This window comes from Condylura cristata, unplaced genomic scaffold (genome assembly GCF_000260355.1).
Source record: "Condylura cristata isolate star-nosed mole 26May11 unplaced genomic scaffold, ConCri1.0 scaffold00025, whole genome shotgun sequence".
In the NCBI taxonomy this organism is placed as follows: Eukaryota; Metazoa; Chordata; class Mammalia; order Eulipotyphla; family Talpidae; genus Condylura; species Condylura cristata.
Genome location: NW_004567126.1, coordinates 947,649 through 975,356, shown reverse-complemented (window position 1 = coordinate 975,356; position 27,708 = coordinate 947,649). Strand labels below are relative to the sequence as shown.

The 27,708-nt window shown below is 48.4% G+C and overlaps 1 protein-coding gene across 2 annotated transcripts; it reads left to right on the top strand.

The window, feature by feature from the left end:
- The first annotated feature begins 855 nt into the window (after nt 1-855).
- SLC44A2 (solute carrier family 44 (choline transporter), member 2) lies at nt 856-27,042 on the top strand. Of its 2 annotated transcripts, none has more exons than XM_004689027.2 (22): nt 856-1,001; nt 14,659-14,707; nt 16,661-16,734; nt 16,849-16,933; nt 18,146-18,230; nt 18,398-18,508; nt 18,593-18,653; nt 18,741-18,864; nt 18,976-19,059; nt 19,152-19,264; nt 20,922-21,053; nt 21,151-21,250; nt 21,324-21,416; nt 21,584-21,668; nt 22,129-22,391; nt 22,477-22,571; nt 23,232-23,335; nt 23,420-23,493; nt 23,578-23,648; nt 23,810-23,898; nt 25,105-25,189; nt 26,019-27,042. In XM_004689027.2, exons 1-22 carry the CDS (start codon nt 971-973, stop codon nt 26,123-26,125), a joined length of 2,115 nt encoding a protein of 704 aa, XP_004689084.1. In that variant the 5' UTR covers nt 856-970; the 3' UTR covers nt 26,126-27,042. The 2 variants fall into 2 exon arrangements, with proteins under 2 accessions (XP_004689084.1, XP_012585118.1); XM_012729664.1 differs by having other exon boundaries at nt 25,624-26,111.
- Nucleotides 27,043-27,708: the final 666 nt, after the last annotated feature.

Here is a 27,708-nt window from a genome sequence, read left to right as displayed (position 1 = left end):
TCACTGCCCCTGCACCTCTGGCCTGTACCCCAGTTCTGTATGCATAAATAAATAAATCTTTAAAAAAAAGTTCTGTTTTGGAGTGTTGGGGGCTAAATACCTAGGAAAAAAAGGACTATGACATATGGCAGGTTCCTATCTAAAAGAAACTGCTAAGTAGTTTTGCTTTTCCACAGGTAATTTGCTCGGATTCTCACCTATATCTGGTACTATCAGTCTTTTAGTTTAAGCTATTCTGGTATGTTTGGTACATTATTGAATTTTAATTTGCTTTCCCCTGATGACATCATTCTTTTTATCTACTGCATGGTATTTTCTCCTGGGACCACACCATTGTGTTGCATGAATCCTTTGTTGATGAACACCTATCTTTCTCCCACTTTTTACAAAAACTGTCAAAGCTACAGGTAACACCCTTTGGCATGTGCTCAGCATGTACACATTCCTTCGATGGCTTCTTCAGGATTAATGGCAGAGAGCACTAGCCCTGGGTGAACGCGGTTTGTTATTTACTCTTTCTGCCTGAGAACACTCTAGCCGGCAGCGTTTGCCCATACAGCTTGATGTACCAAACTCTCAAATTCTTGCCATTTTGATGAATGAGGAAAGAAATCTTTTTGTCTGTTCACTGACATGCAACGCTTGTTATCTACCTGACGAATGAAAGGATGAATGGATGAGTGGGTCCCTGAATTACTTCTCCTTGGCCCCCAAACACACCGTGAAGAGCGCTGTGCTGAGCAGAGCAAGAAACAAAGGTTGGAGCCCCACCCTCACGTCCCCGGCCCAGCCCTCGGCCCCGCCCCCGCCCTCTCGGGGTGCCTCCATTGGAGGGGAGGTTGTGCGCGGGGCTAGCCAGGCCGGCGGGGCAGGGCCGGGCCCGGGGCTGGGCGCTGCAGCCCGCCGAGCCTCCCGCCCGCCGGGGCTGGGGTCGCGCTGGCTCGGACTCTCCTCCCAGCCTGCCGCGACCATGGAGGACCAGCGGAAGGACGGAGCTTACGGTAGGTGCAGCCTCTGCCTGAGGGTCGCCTCTGCTGAGTTGATGGGTTTTGGGGGAAGGGGACAGACAGCTGAGATCTTAAAAACCCGCGCTGCGGCTAAGGTTCCCCAGCCCGCCTTTCCCTTCTGTACCGAGCTTGCGACCCCTTTGCCCCCGCGGGATCGCTTCGTGTTCCCTGCCGGGAGCCCTCGCTCCCCTGCCCGCCGATGGGCTGGGACACACGGCGCATGCTCCGCGCTGAGAGGTCCCGTTATCTGGCTGGCTCAGATGGCAGGCGGGGGAGGGGAGACAGCAACCAGGGCTCCGAAAAGGGACAGGCCCCCGAACCTCACCAGATCCCCCTCCAGTTTCCTTTGTATATCTTCCCATAGAGGCAGCCGTCTGGGGCTTTTGCTCAGGTGGGGAAACTGAGGCAAGACTGGGCAGTCGGATTTCTGAGCCCATCAGTTGTCTGTCGCCGCCTGTGAAGGGCGGAAACCTGGGCGCCTATAGTGAGGGGCCCCCCCGGAAGAAAAACGGAAACAATTGAGAAACTTTCCTTGCCCTTTGCGAGGGGGTGGGGGTGCACTCTTCAGTCGGCTCTGGAACTCACTCCCTGCGACCTTTGAGAGTGGCCTCAGCCTCTGTGCCCCGGGGAGGGGGGGGCAGAGGTTAAAATCTGACCTCCTCCCCACTCTCCTCACTAGCACCAAGGTGCATCTCTTCCCCGGGTTCCCACGGGGATGGTGTAGAGACCTCATTTACTCCTTCCTCTTACTCGTTTTGGGTCCCCCATGGCTGACTTAGCCTCACACCCAGGTGTCAGTGCCCTGTCCCCTGCCGCCCCTCCCGTGAGATAGGAACTTCCCGGAAACTGTGAGGCTCAAAAGCCTTGGGGAAGGGTCCGGAAACCACTTAAACATAATCTAGAGAAACAAATAGACGAGAGCTGTGCCTCCCTCCCCACCTGGGACTGTGCTGTCTGAAGACTGCAGAGAAACCGATGGGGAGGACTAGAGGGAGGCTTGCGCGCTTGCCTCAGTCCAGCCACTCCCTTCCCTGCTTGAAGCTGCCAGCTCCCACCTTCTGCAGGAGCCCTTTTGCTCTTGGTTGAGGCTAAATACCTCCCCCAACCCCCTTCCTGTTGGTACCCAGTGCTGTGTACCTTGGGTGTGGCCGGCTGTCTCTGATTTGGGAATGTCCTGGGGAGCATCTGAGGATCTTTGGCCTCCTTGAGGTCTGGTTGAGGTGGGAGTGGAGGACATGATTCTCAAATTCTTGAACTTGGCTGAAGGGACATAGTCACCGATGACCTGAGCTAACCCTCCCAAAGATTGCCACAATCATACCTGTTTGGGGGTGGCCTCTGTGCCCAACACTGGCCTGTGCTCTCAATGTACACTCGGTCAGATGTTAACTGAGCATGTTACAAGCATGGTCTTCACACTAAGAATCCAGCAGTGACCAAAACCAAAAAATTTTTGGGATAGAGATTAAACAAAGAAATAAGATCTGGGGTAAGTGTGTTTAAGGCAGAGGAACAGCAAACTAACTACACAGTTGTTGAGTTATTTCTCTGAGAGGCCCAGCAGATCCTGGGGTGATTTCAGCTATATCTTGCTTGCAGCCAGGCCCTCACCTACTTGCGAGAGGCCACATGGGTTAACTCTTCAAAGTGGGAGAGGGGATGTCTCACTTAACTTGTAAATAGTCTATTTTCATCAGAACCAAGAACCTGAGGCTGCCCTGTGAAGTCCCTGCCACATAATGAGGAGCTTTCCTTTGGAGCTGTGTGCAGGAATGATTCACGAAGTCTTTCTTGTACCCCAGTAGCTTCTCTGAATTTTGGGGGTGACATGAGACTGACACAAATCCAGGCTTTGACCTGTGTGGCCCCGGGTGAGACTGTTTCCTTGTCTGTAGGACTTGGCAGACCACACTCACTGGTGTGAATTATTTATTCTGTGCCTTACTGGTGCTGCATGCTCTGAAGCTTCCTGTTCCAGGTACTCTGGGGCCTTGGGTTTCCATAAGCTGAGGAGGCCCTCTCCACAGGAAGTAGACTTGCACCTGCAGGAATGGAAGCTACCCCTTGGCAGATAGCATGTTTAGAGGAGCCCTTTCCGGCATTTAAGGAAATCGGGAAATAACTCCTGGCCCAGTGATGTCAGCAATATGTATTATCATCCTTCCCAGCCGCCCGTAGCATAAGCAACATGGGAAATCATTCTAGAACTTAAAACAATAGACTCTGAAGTAGGAGATCGGGAAAGAGAAAACTGTAGTGACTGTTTAAAATCAGTTTCTATGACTCCATTTGCTAGAGTCCAACTCAGCTGATCCTGGGATTCTGGGAGTATATACTTGTGAGTTTCAAAGTTATTTTTTAAAAGAGATCATACAATCACAGGTTTCAAAATACGAAAGATGTGAAGATTTTGTGATTCTGTCATGAACAGTCTTCCTCTTCCTCCCCTAATAACCAAGTTCCCTCCTTGGTGTTCATCAGTAGTATGACATTTTGTGTCTCCTTCTGGACAGAGTGCAGGCCTTAGACCTTCACATGCAATTATCTATACATTCTTACTTTAGTGACTGTTTTTTCCCTTTTCACGGCAATGTCAGCAAATCCCTGTAGTCCCTCTTGAGGCAGGACTGCACGTCTCTTTTGTTTGATGATATGTCCAGTGTGTGGCACATAGTAGGTATTCAACAAATATTTGTTGAATAAGAGGTAGTTGCTTTGTGTTTTGCATGTTGCTTTTTCTTTTTGCTTAATATAGCTTGGTGGCTGTGCCTGGAAAACTTCCTCAATCTTTTTTTTTTTTTTTTCATAGTTGCACCAAATTGTGTATTGATGGGTAGACCAAGCAAGGGGAATATTTAAAAGTTTATTGAAGCGGAACATTGGTACATCAGAGGGCACAGATCCTTACTGTACACGCCTCTAAGAGTTTTTACATCCATGTAACTAGTACCAGATGAAGAAAAAAGAAAGCATTGCCAGCATTTCCAGGATCCCTTCATGCCTAAGGACAATCTGTTGATATTATTTTTATATTTTATGCTAAAAATATGACAGGAAATTTACCATCTTAACTATTTTTGAAAAATATAGTTCAGTAGTGTTTAGTACATTCACGTTGTGCTGTGGCCTATTTTGTAAATCCAGCAGACTTTTATAGTTGTCAATGGTTGTTTAAAAAAAGAAGAATATGTGAGGACCTCCCTGATGGCTCAGAGGGTAAAGTCTCAGTGCAATCAAGCTACTGCCAGCCACTATGACCTGAGTTCTATCTCAGGCCAGGCCCACCTTGTGGCAGACCTCTCCTGTCTCACCTGCTGTGCCCCTTAGCACTGCATTTCAGTAGATCTGCCCATTCTGCTCCTCACTCTGTCTCTGGTGCATCCTCTCACCCCCTGTACCTTTGGCCTACACCCCAGTTGTATGCAAAAATAAATAAAATAAATCTTTAAAAAAGAAAAAAGAATATGTGACAGAAATGATGTGGGAGATAAGATAAATTAAAAATAAAAACAAAAAAAGAAGACAGCAATTATAAAAAGAATACAATACAATAAATTAAAAGGGGGGGGAGTTGACATGTGAAACACCATGCTTTTTAAAATATTTAATACTTGTCCTTAATGGAAAAAACAATTCAGATCTGTTGCAGAACCTTCCCATTATCCCAGAAAGTTATTTTATGCTCTTTCCTAGTCAAAAGGAGGGCTTTTTATTAATGTAACATCAGTTTATAACATTTTGTAAGTTCCAGGTATACAGCACTGTAAATCAACATCTGTTTATACTACATTATGGTCACCACCAAGGAGGGTTATTTTAAACTCATATAACAAAATTAATATATTCTTTCCATTGAGACAGGGTGGGGGCTGAAAATGAAAAATAAGCCCTTAACCACATAGAAAATTGTAGCCTTCCCTGTGAAAGAAACCCTTCATATACCCTTGGCCAGTCGTCCGGACTCAGCTGTGACACAGCCAAGAAGTGTCCTTCCTCAGTTAGTCCATTAATGTCGGTGTGCATGGGTGTGTGTGGGTGTCATCTGTATCTTTTTAAGGCCGGGGCTGGCTGAATGAAAAATAGTACTGTTCTCACAGTGGAATACTATGTTGCCTTATAAAAACATGAAGTAGCTAAGTAGGCCGCTGGGAAGTAAAGGCCAATTGTGAGTCTGTGAACTAGAAAAGTGAGAACTGTCTCACAAAACTGGGAGGTGAATAGCTACAACCTGCTTATAGCGGATACTATAGACCGTCTATAGACGGTCTTTAAGGATAGAAGGGAAGCCAGTGAGAGGAACTGCCTCATAGAGAGGAAGTGAGGGCTCTGGGCCAAGAGTAAGAGGGAGAGTGATTTCTGTTAACCTAGAGGGTTGTTCTGGTTGAACTATTTTTTATCTTGATAAGCATATAAGTGACTTAATATCAATAAATCCATTCATAACTTCCTTCAGCAAACATTGATTGTGCAGTTACCCAGTAGGGTTTTAACCCCTGGAGATACAACAGGCGCCACACTTGTGGGGTTAACTTCTAGGAAAGGAAACAGGCAAGAAATTAAGTGGAATGAGGAAATTCTTAGGGTATGAGAGCAGCAAAGACAGGTGGGAGTGATCTTTAAGGCCTGGAGGTGGGAGTTTAAGTTTTTAAGTAGGGAGATTATGGAGGGCCGGAGGGCCGTCTGTGGTGACCAGAGGAGTTTGCCTGTGTTTTCAGGCAAAAGACGAAGCCTGTGCAAAGGTCCTGGGGTGGGAACATTTGGGAGTTTGAGGAGCAGTAAGGAAGCCTGTGTGATGTGAGTGGAGGTGAAGAACAGGAAGGGTGGGTGTACAGAGCTTTGTGGGCCATGGAGAAGACTTGACCTTTTTTTCTGAGAAAAATGGAGGTCGCAGAGCTCTGTGCAGAGGAGGGGCCGCACCTGACTCAGGAGTCCATGGATGCCCACTGGTCTCTGTGGGTGCAGTGGTAGAGTCAGGAGACCAAGACACAGGAGGTAGCTATAACAGAGGAGGCATGAAGCACCTGGCACCTAAGGTGGTAAGTCAGTGAGCACAACACATCTACTGAAAAAGCTAAGGGGGGGCCTCCCTGGTGGCTTAAGGGTTAAAGTCTCAGTGCTACCACCCTTGAAGGCTCACCTCCTGGAATGCCTGCCAGCTCCCAGCCTGAGTTTGATGGGGGGGCAGGGTGGGGGGGGAGCTGACCCTCATGGTGCCTCAGACCTCTCCTATCTCACTGGCTGCTCCCCTCAGCAGTGTATTTCAGTAGATCTGCCTAGTCTGCTCCCCACTCTGTCTCTGGAGAATCCTCTCACCACCACAACCCCACACACCTCTGTCCTGCACCCCAGTTCTTCTATGCAAAAATGAATAAAATCTTTTTTAAAAAGCTGACTACAAGTTTCTGCCTCTTCTGCCCAGGTTCTGGAACTCAATGTGGACTCTGTTCTGTCCCAGCTCTCTTCTTAGCCCTTTTTTTACCATATGCCTTTTGTATCCCTGAAAATTTCCTATACATACTTTACATATACATGTTCCTCAATTTATCTCTCCTTAAAATGGGGCTAACAGTGCCAGGTCCTTATCTGACTGCCTGGAGGGTTTGGTGAACTGATGGGGTATAGCATTTAGTCCAGATCTTGATGCATTATAGATGCCCCATTAGTGGGAGTTGTTCACACCACACAGAGCTCAAGAGAAAGGTGAGAAGGCTGTCGGAGTAGAGTTCAAGTCCCAACAGCTTTTGGCTGTGTGATTTTGGGCAAGTCATGAAGCATTTCTGTACCTCGGTTTCTTGACTATGCCACAGGCTCATTATGAGATTCAGTGACGTCCTAGAAGTAAATGCCTGGTTTGGTGCCCTGTTCATAGTAGGAGCTTATCTTTTGTTCTTAGCATTGTGACCACACAAATCACACTCCTAGCTTAATGCTGTCCCCACACCCTTCATCTAGGGGAATTGTCTATGTGGTGGGGATGACCATTTCCCAGGCACAGACTTCTGGGAAAGGGAGGAGAGTGAGCTGGCCTGACTGAGTGGGTGAGGCCTTGGAACTTGGCTGGTGTTTGGAATCCGCGGGGGCTGGGTGGCACTTGGTGTCCTAGCACCAGCATCGTGACTGGGCAGCCTGTATTAGTTTCCTTATCGCCTACATGCACTGTGCTGGTGGGTGGGGTCGGGGGGGCAGCCATGATGCCCAGTAAGTCTGGGACCCTAGGGTCACCTCCACCTTCCACACCAGGCTGGTTGAATACCCAACTTCCCCACTCCTGCCCCCACCATTGTGAATTTTAAGTTCTGCTTCTCCTGGTAGCTACAGGTGAAAAGGCCTGAGTGCAGAAAGACAGCCTTGTTTTGATTCATAGCTCTATCCCTCACCAGCTTAGTGAGGCCTCAGTTTGCACCCTCTGAAAAAGGAGCACATTTCACATTACAAGGATGGTTGAAGCTGTGTACCTGAGACCAGAGACCTGCACTGCATGCTTTTTGAGCATTGAGCACTGATAACACCTAGGAAATAAGTGCAAGTGTTAGTTCTGTTCTCCAGACAGGAAAACAGCAGCCTAGAGAAAGAAAGTGCTGTGTGTTACCCTCCCTGAGTGATCCTCTAGCACTGTCAGCAGGAGAGCACACTGCAACCTTCTGGCTCAGGTGGAGACATAAGACATATTGGTTCGTGGCCTAGAGACCTGGGGTGCAGGTGAGCCATGCAGATGTCTTATGTCTAGAGTCACAGAGTAAATGTTTTCAGCTTTGTGGGTCACATAGGGTCTCTACTACTGCTATTCAACTTTGCTTTTGTTGCCTGAAAATAGCCATAAATTACATGAAAATAGTAAGTAGTGGGTGTGTGCCAAGAAAACTTTGATTTATGGACCCTGGTGTTTGAATTTCACATAATTTGTATGTGACAAAAGTCTTCTTTGCTGTTTTTCTGTCATTTAAAAATGTAAAGACTGTTTTGAGCTTGGGGTCATATGAAGACAGATGGTGGGCAGATCTGTCTCACTGCTTACAGTGCCAACCCTGGTCTAGACAGTAGACATTGGAGTTGGCAGAGAAATACCCCCTGCCCTGCCAAGATGTCCATGTCCTGATTCTCTGAGACTATAAACATGCTGGCAAAAGGCAATTTGCAGATTGGATTAAATATAGGATTTTTAAATGGGCAGATTATTCTTGATTGTCTGTGTGGAACCAAGGGCAGGGACCTTTCCAAAAGAAAGTAGGAGGCAGTCAGAGGAGGACACAATGAAAGCAGATGTGGACTTGATGGGACTCTGGTTTTAGGACAGAGGAAGAGAGCACGAGCCTAAGGATGTGAGCAGCTTCAAGCAGAGGACGGGTTCTTTCCAATCTGCATGATTTTACCCTTATGAGATGCACTTTGGACATCTGAGCAGAAAATAATAAATCTGTACTGTTTTACCTACTTGGTGGTCATTTGCCATCTGTTTGGTAATAATTTGTTATAGCAGCCACAGGAAACTCATACAGACACTGACTCAGGGAGTGGATGGTGCAGCACTGCTCTTCACCCTCTTTCTGGCCATAGCACCCTATTCCTTTCTGAGCCATTTTCTTTCTTTTATAATATTTATTTTTTGGGAGTGCTCCCTGGTGGCGCAGCGGGTTAAAGCACAGCGCTAAGAAGCTAAAGCCACTTCAGCATTAGTTTGATCCCTGCACCGGAGGTGACCACATGGCGTGGCAGACCTCTCCTGACACTCCCATTGCTCCCTCAGCAGTGTACTTCGTCACTTGGTCTGTTCTGCTCCCTGCTCTGTCTCTGGTGGATCCTCTCACTGCACCTGCGCCTCTGGCCTGTACCCAGTTCTATATGCATAAATAAATAAATCTTTAAAAAAACATTTATTTTTACTTATGTATACAAGAACTGCAGAGTAGGCCAGAGGTGTAGAGGGTAAGAGGACTCACCAGAGACAGAGTGGGGAGCAGAACAGGTGGATCCACTGAAATATACTGCTGAGGGGAGCAGCGGGCTAGACAGGAGAGGCCCTGCTGTGCCACATGTAGGTTAGCTCCCTAGCTGGAGCATGATAGAGCTGAGACTTAAACCCTAGGCTACCAGAGAGGCCCTTTCTGGGCCTGTTTCTACATGTGGCAGAATGTGGCAATGATAAGCTCAACCTCACCAAGTTGCTATAAGGGTGAAGTGAGGTATGCTGCGTAATGACGTAAGAGTGTCTGGTCCAGGCGAGAAAATAAAAAAAATAACGAACAACCATATACCAGAGACATTTTGAGGGGGTGGAGTGGGGAATGGGATCAAAAAGGGGGGGGGGAGGGAATGCACAGGATTATGGTGATGGCACACGGGTGATTTGGTGATGGGAAACCTGCAGGGATTACAATCGAGATGGAAAAAAAAAAAGGAAAAAATGATGTAAAAATAAACTTTTGTATGAAAAAAAAAAAAAGAGTGTCTGGTCCATAGCAAATGGGGACACTGATGTATTCACATCTTTTTATTATTTTTTTTAATCTTCTACATTCTTGCAAAGAATCAGAAAGCTCACATCCTGTCAGGTTTGGACCAGGCTCAATTCTCAGAAACCATTAGTCGTCACCACCCCTTACATCCCCACCCAGCTAATGTTAATGAGAACTAATGGAACCCATCAGAAGACCAGTGTTTCCTAAGAGCCCTCAAGATGAAGCCCTGAGCTAAGCCTATGCCAAGTGCCCCTCTGTGAAGCTTCAGTTCCATCTTCTAGAGAAATCAAGTTCATTCAGCAAAATCATGGCACAGCTGCCCCATCAAAGGCCAACAGTTTCCTTGAGAGAGCTGTTTACATCTTCTCCCCGACTTGGCATAGCCCTCCTCTTTCACAAACATTCTCAGTGGCTCCCACTTACCCGTCAAACTTGAAATAGAGACTGACCGCTTGTGCTAGATGACTGGGCAAGCTGTTTCCCTCCCTTAAACCGTTTTCCTCCATTGTAAAAATCAGTGTTGAGGAGGAAAAATATCTCATACCCTTCCTGGTTCTTCTACGCAGACTGAACATTCAAGTTAACACCAGACACATTAACAGAAAAAAAAAACAGAATGGAGAGAGGCAGCAAAAACAGTAACTCACTGAAATGACTCAAGTCACTTCCTTTAAATAACATCTTTAACTATAGACAAAGGGTCTGGGGGGAAGGGGAGAAAGGGAGGCCAGTCTGGGGAGGTTGTCATAGAAAAGAGGGGTACACAAGGGTGTGATTGTTAGGCTTATTTAAGTTGCTACCTTCTCATGGCCTACACTTAAAACCTTAGAAATTTGAACTGTTCTGGTCTTCCAAATACTGGGAGGACGGAGACGCCCTTATAAAAGTACAGCCTGCACCCAGCTTTTAGAGTCCTTTTTGTGTTTGAAAAAAATTACCTGCCTAAAATAATCCTTGTGCCAGAAAGACATATTTGGGATTGATAAATTTTGCTTTCTAGCAGGGTTGATGGTAGCATCTTTATCTTTGTAAAAAGCATCAATCAGGGTCTGGAAGGAGCTCCTGGTCAGCACTAGATCTTCTAATGCTGCAGCCCCTACCCTGGCTGCCAGTTGGTTGATGCAAGGCCCTTATTTCTCCCCACCCACCTTACTTGTCCTACCACCCATCAGTTGGCAGAAACACGCTCCCGTGTTTTTCCTCCATATTTGTCCCAGTTTTGAGTTTTTAGGCATTTGCATGATTAATCTATGTTGGCCCCCACCTTGTTTTGTTTTTTGCTATGTGTTGGGGGTGGAGTTAACTTTATTTTCTTCCAAGTGCAGAGTCAGGGCTATTGAAGATTTATCCTTTTCTGCCACACTATCGTAGATGAAATTCTTACTTTTATGAAAGTTACAAATTAAAAATTTAAATATCCACACATAGAAATTTCTAAACTGCATTTAATTTTCAATTTAGTTATATATACATGAATGAAATACCGTGTCTATTTATTCAATAACATTTGCTGAGTGCCTGTTCCATGCCAGGGTCTATCCTGGGCACTGGAGACAGAGTTGTGAACAAAACAGTGATAAATCCTTGCTTATGCAGCAAACAGGCAAGGGGGGCAGACAATAAACAATATGTAAGTGTTAGTGATAAGAAACAAAATAAAATGAGGTGAGGCGATAGAGGGGGAAGGGGTACCCTTGTAGATAGGGTGGTCAGAGAAAGCCTTTCTGAAGAGGTGGAGCCAGGAAGAGTCCTGGAGGAAGAGCTTTCTAGGCAGAGGGACTGGCCATGCAAAGGTCCTGAGGCCTATGCCTTGTGAGGTGGTGAGGCTGTCAACGAGCAAGCAAAGGGAGAGGGGAAGATGGTAAGGGCAGGAAGTGGGCAGAGAGGAGTGTTCTGGGCCTGTGTGCATGACAATGTAGAGAATGCTTGGGGGGAGGGGGGGATCTCTTCCTCCTGTCCTTTGGTTCCTTTGCCTGGCCCAATAGCAAATTGATACTAGAGAGATTACCAAGAAGAAAGAAAATTAAATTTTGCACATGTGGGGCTCCATGAAATACCTAAAGAATAACCAAAACAACCAGTTTGATAATAATGTCTAGACAAAGAAGCAATACAGAGAAGAGACAGCACAAAGAATTTCCTGAACGTTTTACTTTGGGTAGCTAATGTAGTGAGCTAAAAGCAGGACTTGTTTGTACAGCTTCCCCTCCCTGTTTCTGAAGATAAGCATCTATCTCTCTGCAGAAAGGGCACATTTGACTTGGAGGCCTATTTCCTGTTTTCAGGAGGAAGGGAGAGGAGGAGGGCCTGAGAAAACTCCTTTGCTTAGGAGAAAGAGGTTTAGTGCATTGTTCATCCACCGACTATTTCTTTAATTTAAAATAATAAATATGATACTTGGGCACATAAGGGGCAGCCTGATCTGGGACCTGACAGTGAAGGCTTTCCAACTTCCATCCCAAAGTTGGACTTTTGCTCTGAGTGAGGAGGGGCTCTGGGCTGGTTCTGGAGGAGGAAGGGCCATGGTATGACTGGCATTCCTCTGACTGCTATGACGGAAAGAGAGTGAGAGGCCAGGGTTTACGCAGGGAGACAGCCCAGGAAGAGACGGCATTGTGACAAGGTAGGAGTGATAATTGTCTGGATTCTGAATAGATTCTGAGGGCATTCCGGCTTCCCAACCTCATCACTTCAGTGGATGGAGATGCATCTTCCAAGATGGGGCAAGTTGAGGGGATAGTTGGTGGTGACCTGGGATGACTCTGTGGTGACAGGGCTATGTGTGTGAGGCCCATGAAATGTTCACATGGCGTGCGGGCAGGCAGTTGTCACATGGGAGTGTGCAGCTGGAGTTGGGGTGGGGGCCATCAGGGTGAAGCTGGTGGTTGAAGTCCTCAACCTGAACTGCTGTCCTCAAGGGACTGTGTAGCTGGGAAGAGAAGAAAGGAGGCAGCCTAGGCCTCGCCTGAGCTCTCTGTCCACTGTCTTGAGCAGGTGTGATGGGGCCAGCAGCTTTTGGCTTGGCCGGCACTTCTAAACAGAAAGATTTCTGTGGGACTAGTGATCCAAAGTCAGGGTTCGGAGCCCTGGGCCTTACCTGTTGGCTGACATCTGTGGGCCAGAGGTCAGGTGGGACCTGTGTAGCTGGAGTCCACTGTGGGGGAAAGGTGGAGGCATTTCTGAAGAGAAAAGGTATGTTAGTGACATGGCCCCGCCTGGGTGCCTGACTCTGAGGTAGCAGTTATAGTTACTGAACACCAACTCTGTATGACCACACTGTATAGCCCCATTCTTGCTGAGTATGTCCCACACTGACCATATACTTGACTGGACTGTAAAGAGTACAGCTGGCCCCAAGGACTATTGGGAGATTTGGTGAGGACAAGCACATGATACAGAGAGTACACAGTCTATATGGGGGTGGTTGGTTGGTGTGGGGGTTTATAATACTACTTTTGACTGTATCCCCCAGAATGGCAATAGCCCCATACCTAGGGTACACTCCCACATTAGTTGAACCCTCTACACAGATGATAGAGTACATTCATGCTAACTCTAAACACCCATGTCACATACATACCTCCTGGTACCCAGTTCTTTCATCAGTTTTAGTTTTATACTTTACTCCCTGAAGTTCAGGAAGGCAAGGTGCTGCCCTGTGTCCTCTGACTGGTATGGAGCAGAAGTATGTTTGAATCCAGGGCCTTCTAGCAGAAGATTACCAACACCAGACTGGGTCTCTCTTGTCACCATACCCAGAACTCAGGCAGGGCCTGCTCCAAGTAGGCACTCAATAAATATTTGTTCACTAGAACAATAGCTTCAAAATTAATGATAGTGAGCGATAGTGAGCTTGTTGTGAGCATGTGGAGGGAAGGCCAGCTCAGATATGCGGCCTTGGGCACCCACAACAGGATCAGATAGGAGCCTCCCTGGCCTCTGAGAGTGCTGTGACTGGAGTTGCTGTTTCCAATGTGCCAGTTTTCAAGAAAGACCAAAGAACTGTATTTTATTAGGAACTTTTCCAGTATTTAACTATTGGCATCAAACTTTTTATTTTTTAATGCAGGCCAAAATAAAACACATTCACTAGTTAGAGAGTTTTGGGCCTAAGTACTCTAAAAATAGTTCATGGGTTCAGCAGTCTGTTTTTGCTCATTGGGCAGGAAGTTGACTTCCCTGTGCCTCAGTTTCCACACTTGGAGAATGGGGCAAGATAAAGCCTTCTTCCAGGGATGGAAGATGATCTAAGCTTGTCTTCGGGCGGGTCGGGTGGGGCCGGGCCCACTGGGTGAAGCGGGAGAGGACTTGGTGGGGGCTGGGCGGGAGGAGGGGGCTGGGCGGGCTAAATACGGCCTGCGAGTGAGTGGCTGGAGCAGCTGCCTGCCCGCCCGGCCCTTTGCTCCCTCCCTCCATCTCTCAGTCCGGACCGTCCAGAGCGGGGCACGGTGGGGGCCGGTCAGACCGGTTTGGGCCGTCCCGCCCGCCTGGGAGCTGGGAGGAGCGGCCGCCAGTCTGTCCGTCCCTCGCTCGGGACGCGCATCCGCTCGATCAAACCAGTGTCCCGCGGGGGTGCGGGAAGCAGGCGGGTGACTTTCGGTGCTGGACGCCGGCTGGGATGGGGGGCGAGCAGCGACACTACTACGGGAAACACGGTAGGCAGCGTACTCAGCCACTGGGGCTGGCCGCTTGGAGGGACGGCGGGAAGACTGAGGAGGGGGTAGGCAAAGTGCGTACGGGGAGAATCCTAGTAGTAGATCTCTCTCTCTAGCTCCCACCTTAGCACCTGCCAGACCCCCGGCCCCTAGCCTCCCTCTCAGACCCCTCCAGCCCCTTCACCCGGAGAGCCTGTCGGTATAGCTCCCTTCCCAGTACCCCTGAGGGATCCTTCTGGACCTTGCCGTCCCTGCCTGCTTCCCTGGAGGCTAGCATTGCAGCCTCCTCCCCAGTGGGTAGCCACCGGGTGGTACTTGGGACTCTTTACTATTTTTGACTCAATCCAGACCTGTTCCGACAGGGGCTGGGGTGTGGTCACCTAGAGTTGGGCAAAAGCTTAAAATCCACCTCGTTTCTGAGTTCTACTGACTTCTTGGCCAAAAACACCCCTAGAGGGCGTCTGGAAGGTGGAGGGCTCCCGCAGTCCCTTTTTGGTCTAGCTCTTGTGGCCCACTCAGCTCACTCTTGCTGATTTTCAGGCTCACCTCAGAAGTATGATCCCACCTTCAAAGGACCCATTTATAACAGGTAAGAGATCTGGGTTCCTGGGGGCCAGAGGGAAGTGTCTCTGCGAACTCCACCCATTTCTTCACACACACCCCCCAATTTGTCCTCCAACAAAGTAGTGCTAATTATTTATAATTTGAAAATGAGATGACTAATTCCCTTAATATACCAAGAGTTCTTACAAAGAACTTTTAAAAATTTAGGCGAAAGACGAATACAAAATTTATAGAACAAGAAATACTGTGGTCAATGAAGTTAAGAAAAAACGTTCAAACTCACTGGAAAGAAATGTAATTTAATACAATACCAAACAGAATTTTCCATCTGAGATTGGCAGAGATGGAAAAAAAGAAATGACAATTTTTATTTTATTTTGGCTTTGAAACTTATTGGTGCAGTTCTTTTTTCAAGGAATTTAGAAATAATGAATTTTTAAAATGTGATGGAGTTCAGGCTGATTGCTCCTGAATGTGTCACTTTGGTCTGTTATTTTGAATTATAATTACTGAAGAAACTAGAACTCTGTAACTCTCCTTTGTTCCCTTGAAAGCAGGAAATAAACCTCCCAAGTGAAAAGTATCCTCCCTGTACAGGGAGGAAGAAGCAAGGCATCCTTATTACTAGAGACTTAAGAGAACTTAGTATACTAACACCCAGCTCCTCTTTTTAACTAACTTACTACCTACTACAAGTCGCAATTTCATTGTCTTATCAGTTCCTTACAAATTTGCTTCCTTGTTAAAAAGCCATAAAAAACCTGCCCGCTTTGTTCATTTTGTTGGGTTACAAACACAGATCTTTGTAGCTCTTATATATAGGAAATTAAATTTAGGTTTCTCCAATCTGTTATAGGGAGTGCCTCAGCCAGTGACCCTGAAAAGTTTTTCTCCTCTCTAGCTTCAAAGATTACAATTCTAGGGAAAGAAGTCTCCCAATAAAACTTCACAAATAGGGAAACATGTATGATAGTGCCACCTTTTTGAAAATAGCAAAAACCAACAGTCAGAATTTCCATCAAGTGAAAAGAACAAGACATAGCACAGTGTGTGTAACATGATGACACTTGAATTAACAAAAAATACTTGAGGACATTGGTACCTAATAAATAACCAGAGACACCCAAGAAGTCATCAACTGGGGCGCCTTATAGAGGGGAGCTTATTTCTTTATCGTATACATTTTACTATAGGTGTTTTGGATTTTAAAAATTCATTAGGCTAGCATTGATTTATAATAAAGAGGCTTCATCATTATAATTTGACATCTGTCTATGCCCCCAAGAGTCTTGATTTCTATGTACTGCCATACAGTTGACTCCCCTTTACTTGTTTTCCTCTTTGCTTCCTTCCTCTCTGGTGACCAAAGAGCCCTTTTTTTGTTTGTATTCTTTAAATTTTCACCATGTTCATATTTTATGATATAAAATGACTGATAGTTTTTAAATGTTAATACCTAATGCTTAAAAAGATGTGGAGAGGCCCTCCCTGGTGGCGCAGCAGGTTAAAGCACTGTACTAAGACGCTTAGGCCACTTCCGCATGAGTTCAATCCCTGCCTGCCCCGAGGAGATCCACATGGCGTGGCAGGCCTCTCCTGACCCGCCCGCTGCTCCCCTCAGCAGTGTACTTCGTCGATCTGCCTATTCTGTTCCCCACTCTGTCCCTGGTGAATTCTCTTACCCTCTGCATCTCTGGCCTGTACCCCAGTTCTGTATGAATAAATAAATAAAAATCTTTAATAAATAAATAAATAAATAAATGAAGATGTGGAGAAATGGGCACTCTTTGTTAAAAGAGAACTGAACATTGCAGTAAGCTACTTTGAGGACAACATAGCAAGAGGTGTTAAAATTTAAAAAGTAAGTTGGAACATGTGTCCAGTTAGCACTCAGGGGTGGGTATGTGCACAGAGCAGGATGGGTCCTTGATACCCAGCACACCCAAAGTCCCACCCCAATGCTATCCTTTACTCATAGGAGCTGCACAGACATAATTTGCTGCGTGTTCCTCCTCCTGGCCATTGTGGGCTACGTGGCTGTAGGCCTCATAGGTGAGTGGACAAGGGGACATAACTTGGGGGTCAGTCCATGCCATAGACTGACATGGAAATGAGGTGGGCTTTAAAGGTGTGGCAGCACCTCAGTGTCCTTAAATTCCTCCACAGCCTGGACTCATGGGGACCCACGAAAAGTGATCTATCCCACTGATAGCCGAGGCGAGTTCTGCGGGCAGAAGGGCACAAAAAATGCGTGAGTCTGGCTTCTCGGGGCCTGGTGTGATTAGGGAGGTATGTGCAGGATGGCTTCCTGAGTACCGGGAAGGTTCTGAGTTTCCCCCATATCCATGCATTAGATCAATCAACAAGTAGTTATAAAACTCCCATCAGGGCCGGTCCTGATGGCGCAAGGGGTTAAGTCTTAGCACTATTAAGCTACCTGAAGCCACTGCAGCATGTGTTCAATCCTCAGCCAGGGAGCTGACCCACATGGTGCAGCAGATGTCCCCTGACCCACCCGCTGCTCCTCTCAGCAGTGTGTTTCAGTACCTCCACCTGTTCTGCTCCCCACTCTGTCTCTGGTGAATCTTCTCAAACCGCTACCTCTGGCCTGTACCCTAGCTCTTGTATGCATAAATAAATCTTTAAAAAAATTTCATCAAGCAGCCCAAATGCCCAAAAGTAGATGACTGGATACAAAAGATGTGGTACATATATACAATGGAATATTACTCAGCAACCAAAAAAGAGAAACACATGTCTTTTGCAGCAACTTGGATGGAGCTGGAAAAGATCATGCTTAGTGAGATAAGCCAGAAAGAGAAAGAAAAATACCGGATGGTTTCACTCATAGCAGGAGTATAATGGACCAGGCGAGAAAATAGCAAAAATAATGAACAACCATATACCAGAGACATTTTGAGGGGGTGGAGTGGGGAATGGGATCAAAAACGGGGTGGAGGGGGGAGAGAAATGCACGGGATTATGGTGATGGGACACGGGTGATTTGGTGATGGGAAACCCGCGGGAATTACAATCGAGGTGGAAAAAAAAAATGTACAAAATGAGTTTTCATCATTCCTAGGCTCTGGGGACACAGCATTAAATGAGTCATTAAGTATATTGTCTTCTGGAGGCCCACATTTTAAGGTGAAAGAGAGAGAGGAAACATTTCAGGATTTGGTGTTAAGTGGCAATGAACTGATGAGGTAAAACAGTGGGTTCTCCACAAAATGATGTAAAAATAAACTATTATATTATTAAAAAAACAAACAAATAGTGGGTCCTCACACACTGTTCTACTCTCTAGTTGTATGACCTAGAATAGGAGCCTCAGTCTCTGGGCTCATTTTCCTCATCTGTGAAATGGGGCTGTTGCGATGGCTGCCAGTACAGATTGTTGTTGTTTTCATTAAGATAGTCTTGAGATGCCTTGATAGTTTCCGTCTCCCGTCCCCAATCCCAGGAACAAACCCTACCTGTTTTATTTCAACATTGTGAAGTGTGCCAGCCCACTGGTCCTGCTGGAATTCCAGTGTCCCACTCCTCAGGTAACTCCAGCCCTCTTGGTCCCTTTACCTCTGGTGACAGTATTGCCCCAGCCCTTTCACTCTCTCCTGGTGAGGAGTGGGGGCTGGGATCTCTCTGTCTTGAGTTGGGATGGGCTATCTGTCATAACTCCCATATAACCCCACCTCCTATCCTCTCCTACCCCCAGATCTGTGTGGAGAAATGCCCTGACCGTTACCTCACCTACCTGAATGCTTACAAATCCCAGAACTTTGAGTATTACAGGCAGTTCTGCGTTCCTGGCTTCCAGGACAACAAGGTCAGTGGGCAGCTACTCTTGGAGTCTAGACAGGGGCTGGGTGCTGACCTGGGGGTCTAAGCCCCTTCCCTCTGTCTTTGGCAGGGTATGGCTCAGGTGCTTTCGGATGGTGATTGCCCTGCTGTCCTCATCCCCAGCAAACCCCGTGAGTCCTGGTTCCTGTGAACTTTGCTGGGGTATGGGGTGACTTCAGGGGTTCAGTCTGATTGGTGCCATCCCCTGCTCCGTGCAGTGGCTCGGCGGTGCTTCCCAGCCATCCATGCTCACAAGGGAGTCCTCATGGTGGGCAACGAGACAACCTATGAGGATGGGCACGGCTCTTTGAAAAACATCACGGAGCTGGTGGAGGGCGCCAGGTGAGTTGCTTGGCCCCTGCCCCTGATGTTGTCTACCTGGGTGGGGTAGAGCTTCTCCTGGGGCTAGCCAGAGGGGATCTGGCATGAACCCCATCCACCTGCTTTCCCCAGGAAAGCCAACGGGGTCCTGGAGGCAAGGCAGCTGGCCATGCGGATATTTGAAGATTACACAGTATCCTGGTACTGGATTGTCATGTGAGTTGGGAGGGAAGGTGCCCTCCTCGGGCTGCTCGGTCTAATAAGGCTGGTGAGGGGTCGAGTGCACTCATGTCCTGTTTTATCTGCAGAGGTCTGGTCATTGCCATGGTGTTGAGCCTCCTGTTTGTTGTCCTGCTCCGCTTCCTGGCTGGTGTTATGGTCTGGGTGATGATCGTCATGGTGATTCTGGTGCTGGGCTATGGTGCGTTTCCCCCATCAGAGAGACCTCCCCTCCCCACAGTCTTCAAAATGCCCATGGCAGTGGCCATTCAAATATCTTATCCTACACCACCAGGCATACATTGTCTTTAACTTGGCATACTTAAGAAGTTGTTCATATCAGTGTGTTTTTTATAAGAGCAGATGCATGGAAACGACCTCAGTGCTCATTAGCAGGATATAGAGGAAATCATTAATCTTCAAAACTGGGGCCTGGAAAGGAAAGGCATCCTTAAGTAGTCTTCTTAACCCGGTGGCTAGCACTTAGCACATTGGCACCAGAGCATCCAGGCTTTAAATGTTAGCTCTGCCAGTTCCTCGCTCTGAGACCTTGGGCAAGTGACTCAATCTCCCTGTGCCCCAATTTCTCCCTCTGTAAAGTGGGGATAATTAGTATTTACTCCTTAGGAGACTTATTAAAAAGATAGTGTGCAGATGAGATGGGTGCTGGGGCTTGTAAAGTTTGGTCCTTTGGAACCTAGGGGCAGTCCTCACCCTCAAATACCAGTGCTTCCTGTTCTCATTATTCATTTGAACTTTCCAGGGGCCCTCCCTGGTGGTGCAGCAGGTTAAAGTGCAGCACTGCAGGCGAGCCGCAGCCCCTTCAGTGCGAGTTCGATCCCTGTCCCTGAGGTGACCAACATGGTGTAGCAGACCTCTCCTGTCTCGCCCTCTGCTCCTCTCAACAGTGTACTCAGTCAGTCTGCCTGTTCTGCTCCCCACTCTGTCTCTGGTGAATCCTCTCACCACCCCTGCACCTCTGGCCTCCTGGAAAGTTTATTTGTTTTAAAAGATTTATTTATTTATGCATAGAACCCAGTTCTATATAGAACCCAGTTCTATATGCATAAATAAATAAATCTTTTAAAACAAATAAACTTTCCAGGAGGAAAGAGATCTGATACCCATCCTCAGCTGAGGACACAGATATTAAAATATTCATGTTAATAGTGGTTTTTAGCTACATGCTGGCATTTTAAGTGACTTTAATTTTTTTTTTTTTCCATTCTACAAGCGCTTAAGAGAATACTGAAAGTTCCTAATGCTTCTGCAGGAAAGGTTAACCTCCCCATCCATGAACATTGTTGGAAGGAGGGCACAGGGGTCAGTGGACAGGTTCAGGACACATAGTATCCATCCTGGTATTTATGTACTTACACATTGGCTCACCAACATGGATTGCATTCCCACTGGGAACTGAGCAGTTTTCTAGGCCCTGGGCTTATAGCCATAACTAAACCAGGATTAGTCCTTACTCTCATGGAGCTTATGTTCCTGAGAATGTGAGAAAGATGGGAAAGAAGGAAATAAAGGAAAGTACTGGTGGTGGGAGGGGGGAGAATAGGAAGTTGGAATATGGGCAGGCATGATTCTAAATAGGGACAAGGTGCTGGAAGGTCTCCTGAGATAATGACATTTGAGCAGAGACAGAAGGATGTGTGGGATCCAGCCAGGGGAGAATGTACCAGACAGTAGGAACAGCAAGTGCAAAGGCCCTGTGGCCAGGCCCTAAGTGATAGCAGCCCCTGTCAGCTTTGGCGTGTGCTTCTCAAACGGGGGCAGTTACACCTGCTTTGCAGCATTAGGAGAAGCAGTCTAGAGACTAAGGTGAGTCATGGCGTGGTGGTTCCCTTGCTCAGGAATATTTCACTGCTACATGGAGTATGCCCGACTGCGTGGAGAGGCTGGCTCCGACATCTCCCTGGTAGACCTCGGCTTCCAGACGGATTTCCGCGTGTACCTGCAGTTACGGCAGACCTGGATGGCCTTCAGTGAGTCTCAAGTTCCCAATCTTGCCCCCAGAATGACCTGGGAAGGAGTGGGAAGCCCAGGCAACTGGCAGACTCAACCATCCTCTGCCCCTCACAGTGATCGTTCTCAGCGTCCTCGAGGTTATTATCATCTTACTGCTCATCTTTCTACGGAAGAGAATTCTCATCGCTATTGCCCTTATCAAAGAAGCCAGCAAGTAGGTGCTAGGAGGCCAGGGGGTTGAGATAGGGACTGCTCCAGCCCTAATGCCTGTCTCTGCTCGTCCACAGAGCTGTGGGATATGTGATGTGCTCCATGCTGTACCCACTGGTCACCTTCTTCCTGCTGTGCCTTTGCATCGCCTACTGGGCTAGCACTGCTGTGTATCCATCTTCAGGTGCCAATCCCCCACTGTAGGCATGGTTGTAGGCTAAACTTGCCCAGAAATGACATGTAGCTGGGCAGGGCCAGATGGAGGGAGAGACCCTTTTCTAGTCTCGCACCCTGGGGTTCCTAATCCCTGAACTTAGCTTCCTTAATGAGCTGCCAGCTTCCTGTCCACTTCCAATGAAGCCGTCTATAAGATCTTCAGTGATGCTCCCTGCTCAGCTATTGGGAAAACCTGTGATCCAAAGGTGGGTGACTGGAGGTGTGTGTGTGGGGGGTGCTGGCTTTTGCCCCAATAACCATCGAATGATCTGAAACCTCTCATTTCCATTAGCGAGCATTCAACAAATATTTGGTGTCTGCTGTATGCCCTGTGCTGGGTGTGGGGAGCATGGTGGGGAAGAGAGCCGATGTGGCATACATCTCCCCCCCACAGTGCAGAATCACCCACCTTTATTTCCCTTGGCTTCATATCCTGCCTCTACACCCCACATTTAATCCCATCTAGTTTTTGCTTCTAGAACTTCTCCTTTTCTTGTCTTTTATAAGATGCTGTCCTCTGTATCCATCATCTCTGTGGTCTTCATACTGATCTCTGCCACTCTGTCGCTGTGCACTCCACCTGCTCATGCTCCCACCCTGGCCCCCATAGTCCATGCTTGACTACAGACTCTTATATTCTGACTGGGCCCTGTGTTTCTTCCACAGACCTTCGCCACCTCTAATGAATCCCGCCTGTGCCCTACTGCCTACTGCCAGTTCGCTTTCTATGGCGGTGAGTCGGGCTACCACCGAGCCCTGCTGGGCCTACAGATCTTCAATGCCTTCATGTTCTTCTGGCTGGCCAACTTCGTGCTGGCTCTAGGCCAGGTCACGTTGGCTGGGGCCTTTGCCTCCTACTACTGGGCTCTGCACAAACCTGAGGATCTGCCTGCCTTCCCGCTCTTCTCTGCCTTTGGCAGGGCCCTCAGGTGTGGCCTTGGGTGGGCAGGAGGTGGGGGCGAGATAGGGCACAGGAAGCCTGACCCAGCCACTGATCAGCCGCTCTACCAACAGGTACCACACAGGCTCCCTGGCCTTTGGTGCCCTTATTTTGGCCATAGTGCAGATCATCCGAGTGATGCTGGAGTACTTGGATCAGCGCCTGAAAGGTGGGGCTCACTTATTCCACAGGAGGAGGGCCCCCTTCATGTTTGGTGGGGCAGTGTGGAGGGGCCAACATAAATTGGTTCTGCTTTGGGACCAGGACAAAATGGCGAAAGATTGACTGGATCCCATCTAAAACAATGGAGCTGAGGGGCTTGGGGGATTGGATCCTCTGATGGGAGAGCTACTGAGGGGGCCCTCAGGTGGAGTTCTCCCCACTGAAGAGTGAGGCCAAGAGACCTTGGCTCTTGAAGAGAAGGTTGAAGAGAGCCAGGGCTAGGACTAGCTTCTCTGTGCTGCAGGGACTGTGAGTCGGGCTGGCTGCGTATTGGGGTAGGACCAAGCTGGTGGCATAGGTGGGCTTTTTTCTCAGGTAGCTGTATGGCTAATGATTGGGTCCTGTCTTGGGGCCTCTGGGAAAGAGGTCTCAAGATGAGATCCTTCCTTGGGGTTAGGACTGAGGGTACTGGATTGGGGTTGATTCCTACTTGGAAGTGGGGTAGGATCCTAAGAGGTTTCTATCAAATCTCTCCCTGTTTCCTTAAGAAGGTGGGTTCCAGGAGTCCTGGACTATGGCAAATGCACGTAATGAGGTGTGTGTGTGTGGGGGTTCCCTACCAGGGTGAGGTCTCCTCTCCTTTCAGCATCCCTTCCTTTTCTCCCAGTTGCAGAGAACAGGTTTGCCAAATTTCTCATGATCTGTCTCAAATGCTGCTTCTGGTGCCTGGAAAAGTTCATCAGGTTCCTCAACAGGAATGCCTACATCATGGTGAGTAGTCCTGGGGCTCCTGCTAAGTGAGAGGAACCCCCATTCCCACATAGGAGACCTGATCTCCACTCCGCCTTCCTCTAGATTGCCATCTATGGCACCAACTTCTGCACCTCAGCCAGGAATGCCTTCTTCCTGCTCATGAGAAACATCATCAGGTCAGGGAATGACAGTGCCCCCACCCCACCTGCTCCTATAGTTCCTGGCCCACATTCACGCCTGTTCCTCACCTTCCTTTGCAGAGTGGCCGTCCTAGACAAAGTTACCGAATTCCTCTTCCTGTTGGGCAAACTTCTCGTTGTGGGTAGCGTGGGTGAGTTCCGCTCACCCAGCCTGTTGCGCTGTGGGAGTCAGTTGGGGTGATTTGTGCATGACTGTTGGGCCTCCATGTCTTCTATAATTAGTGTCAGCTGTTTGGAGACCTGCTTTCTTAGCAAGACCCCTCAACCATCTTGGTTTCCTGCTCCTTTCCAGGGATCCTGGCTTTCTTCTTCTTCACCCACCGTATCAGAATCATACAGGACACAGCACCAGCCCTCCATTATTACTGGGTCCCTATACTGGTATGGACTTTTGGGGATGAGTGAGGTTCTGGGCAGAAGGAGGTATTGAGACTGGCTGGGTTTCATTTGACTGGATGGTGGTCAGAGGTGAACTGACTATGTGTTAAGCATTGATCCTGTTCCAGGAAGGGTGGAGCTCTTATAATTTAGTGTAAAGATACATTATGCTGTGAGTAGAATGATGACATGGGTGGGTGGGTGTGATTGCAAACGGTGCATGCCACGTATGCCATGGGGAAGAAACATCCAAGCCTGTGGTGGAGGATTTGGGCAAGTCTGGGAATCCAGGGGACTTCTCTGTGGAAGTGATGTGGGATCAAACATCTGAAGGACAAGCAGGCAACATCCAGTAGAGAGAACAAGTGTGGAAGTTCTGAGATGGGACCACAGTGGGAGCAGGGAGGAAACCATGTGAAGGTGAGCAGGAAGTGAAGGGGACCAAGGTAGAAATAAAGATGGGAGATGATGGGCTGTGGAGGGGTTGGGTCATTATCCTAAAAATAGCAGGGTATCTGAGTAAACATCTTAGACCCAATGACCTCAATTTTATTTTAGTTCAGTATTTGCTAGTTTTAAGGTGCATAACTTTGGGCAAATTACTTTATCTTTCTAAGGTCCATGAATATGTATCCGGTACCTACCAAGGTCTTGTTAGTCTCTCAGTTGCTAGGAATGTAGCAGTAAATGGAATAGATAGAGTCTAGTAGTGATGCGAGCATAAACCTTAATGCCCTAAACTACAGTGGGAGCCATGTCAGATTGAAGATCTGAAGGACATTCCGGTGACATCAGGGCAGAGGGAACAAGTAGGGAGGCCCTGAGTTGTGATCGTGACAGGAGCAGTAAATAAAATTGTATATGGACAAAGACCTCAGGAGAAGAGCGCACAGTGTTAAGAAAGCAGAACTAGACTCTAGGTGTCAAAGATGGCTTCCTGGAGCAGGTGTTACCCCAGAACTTAATGTTTTTAGACTGTGGCAAAACCAAGAGGGACATAAACTAGACTAATTCATGGCAACAGCATGTGCAAAGGCCCTGGGATAAAAGGATAAGGAATGTCATGGATGGCAGAGCACTGCTGCAGAGTTGAAGCACCAGGGTGTTATTCTGATCAGGTTTATCAGCAGAGGAATGCCATGGTTGCAGCTGAAAGGCAGTTGTCCTGGGCAGTGGCTGGAGTGAAAATGACTTCCTCTCTCTGTCTAGACGGTGATCATCGGCTCCTATCTGATTGCCCATGGCTTCTTCAGTGTCTACGGCATGTGTGTGGACACGTTGTTCCTCTGCTTCTGTGAGTGACCCCTCATTCCAAACCTTGCTGGGCCCTGACCCTTGTCCCCTGTGGCCATAACATCTCCCTCTGATGGAGATATACATTCACCTTATGAGTGCCCTGCAGCTTCTCTAGGGATTGGCTGCCCTGTGCCCTAGGGCCCCAGCATGCCCTTTCACCTTCCTCACTGTGCTTGAAGCTGCTCCATTCCTGTTCTAGGCTGCAGCTAGAATATTCTGCCCCTGGGCCCCGGCTTCAGAGTTTCTGGCTTTGTTGGGGGGAATCCGTGGCTGCCACTAACTCTGGTCTCTCCGTCTGTCTGTTTTTTGTTTTCTCTTTTTTTCTTCCTCTCCTCCATGCCTGCTGGCTTCCCTGTTCTTCCCTGCCTCCCTTTATCCCTCCTTTCCTGATCACCCCATTTCCCCCCCCCACGGTTCCTGGGGGGAGCCCAGGTGAGGACCTGGAAAGGAATGACGGCTCTCAGGAGCGACCCTACTTCATGTCGCCCGAGCTGAGAAACATCCTGTTGCAGGGGAGTGCGGAGGAGGGAAAACAGGCTGAAGTGGAGGAGTAGAGAGGGAGGCTGGCTTGGGGGCCAGAGAGGCCTCCTCGTTTCCTCCCTATAGACCCCGGGGTGCATGTGGGGCTGCCTGCTTGGGACTGTGGGGAGTGTGTGTGTGTGTCCCCATTTCTGAGCCCACTAGAGTCTGCCCCTCTCTGGCCCCGGTATGTCTTGCTTCCTAACCCTCTGAGGCTTCTCTGTGCCCGTCACCTGCCTACCCCATCCCTGGAGGCCCGTGCCTGTGGGCTTCCCTCATGCCACCTGCTCTGCGGCCTCTCTCTGCAGTGGAGGATCTGGAGAGGAATGATGGCTCGGTTGAGAGGCCTTACTTCATGTCTTCCAACCTCAAGAAGCTCTTGAACAAGACCAACAAGAAGCTGGCGGAATCATAAAAGCCTAGGTCTCCCCCACCTCTCCAAAGTTTCACACTGGGTGCTGGGTGGCTGGGTTCAAACCCCCAGTCTCTTGGACTACTCCGAAGTCCTGTCACTGCCGTTCCTGCCTTCCCGTCATCCAGTTACCACCAGTTTCTGGGGACCTGGAAGACCTGGAGCATCTCCTCCCTGTGCCAAGGGGCATACATTTATTTCACAGTAGCCCTGTAGGACTTCAAATTGAGTCACTGTACCCTCACCGGCCCAGATGTGGAGAGAAGCTCACTGAGGCCACTGATGTCTGCAGGCTCCCGGAAACTTCCTGCTTACAATGGGATGGGGTATTGTGGTGGCCACAGTAAACTCTGACGCCCAGTGCCTGTTTGCTCATGCTTCTCTGGCCAGGACCGAGGCCCTTCTCCAGGACTGAACAGCTGGCTAACCGGACACCACAGGCATTTGTTTTTGTTTTTTAACCTGGATGTGTATTGAAGAACTTGTTAGTTCTTTTCTGTCTGTCTCAACAGCTGAGATGGGCAGCTGAGGATACCATCTGCTGGATGTGGCTCAGGTGGGCGTGTGTGTGCTCAGGTTGTGGGTGGGAGGGCCTGTTGGGGAGGACAGCTAGGAACAGACTGGCAGAAGGACCAGAGCAGGAGGAAGGAACCTGCTAATAAGTGGAGACCTGCTGACTGGCTGGAGGAATTGGACCCTCTGACGCAGCTCTTTTTGTGAAAGAGAAAATGGATCTATTGAAGCAACAATTTCAAGGAAGGAGTCGGGAAGATTCTATGGGCAAACCAGGGCCACCCAGTCCAGATTCCTCACCTTGAGGATTCTTTTTGCCAAATTTATTAAAACTCAGGGAATCTGGTCTCCGGGTTCCCCCTTTGCCATATTCCAAGTTCCTCTGACTTCATGTCTTTGTTCATCAGCATTGTTCCAGGACCTCAGAGAGGGAAAACTCTGGGCTTAGGGTCTCCATTTCCTGTGCCTGCCGCCAGCCCTCCCGCCCCCATTCTGTCTGCACATCCTGCGTGGAAATTGCACTCCAACCACTAATAAAGTGCCTACTGTACAGAGCCTGGGCCTGCAGTCTTTGTGGGGTAAGGGGGAGGCTGGCAAGGGCAACCCAGCTTCCACTGCTCTGGGGTCAACTCCCCAGGTGAAGGCAGGAGGGAAAACAGGAAGCTGCTGGTCCCTTCTAGCCTGCATTCCATTGGCTCAGGTTTCCCTGAACAAATGCCTCTTTGGGGCTCTGATCCCCCAGTCCAGGAGGCAGTGGTGCCTGTCTACCTCCTACCCACCTCCTTGGTCACATGGCCTGGACATGTGCCTCTGGCCCCTGCTTTGTCCCTGAAGCCAAGGATCCTGAAGTGCCAGAATCTATCAGCTACTTGGCAAAATTTGGCAGGGCTCCCACTGCCTGGATGGTCATTGCTGCCCCCTGGTGCTGGTTGTCACCATCTGTGGGCCCTCTGCCACATGATTACCTTTAATTACCTTTCTTGCCCCAAAGTCCCCACTCCTGGAGTTTTTTCTTAACAATTACCATTTTGAGTACTTCCTATAGCCTACCATACTTTTAATTTTCTTAAATT

Coding starts and splice junctions, on each gene's coding strand:
- SLC44A2 (XM_012729664.1), top strand. CDS start 971: ATGGAGGACCAGCGGAAGGACGGAGCTTACG. Junction 18,231..18,397: donor TCCAGTGTCCCACTCCTCAG/GTAACTCCAGCC, acceptor TCCTACCCCCAG/ATCTGTGTGGAGAAATGCCC. Junction 19,265..20,921: donor GATTCTGGTGCTGGGCTATG/GTGCGTTTCCCC, acceptor TCCCTTGCTCAG/GAATATTTCACTGCTACATG.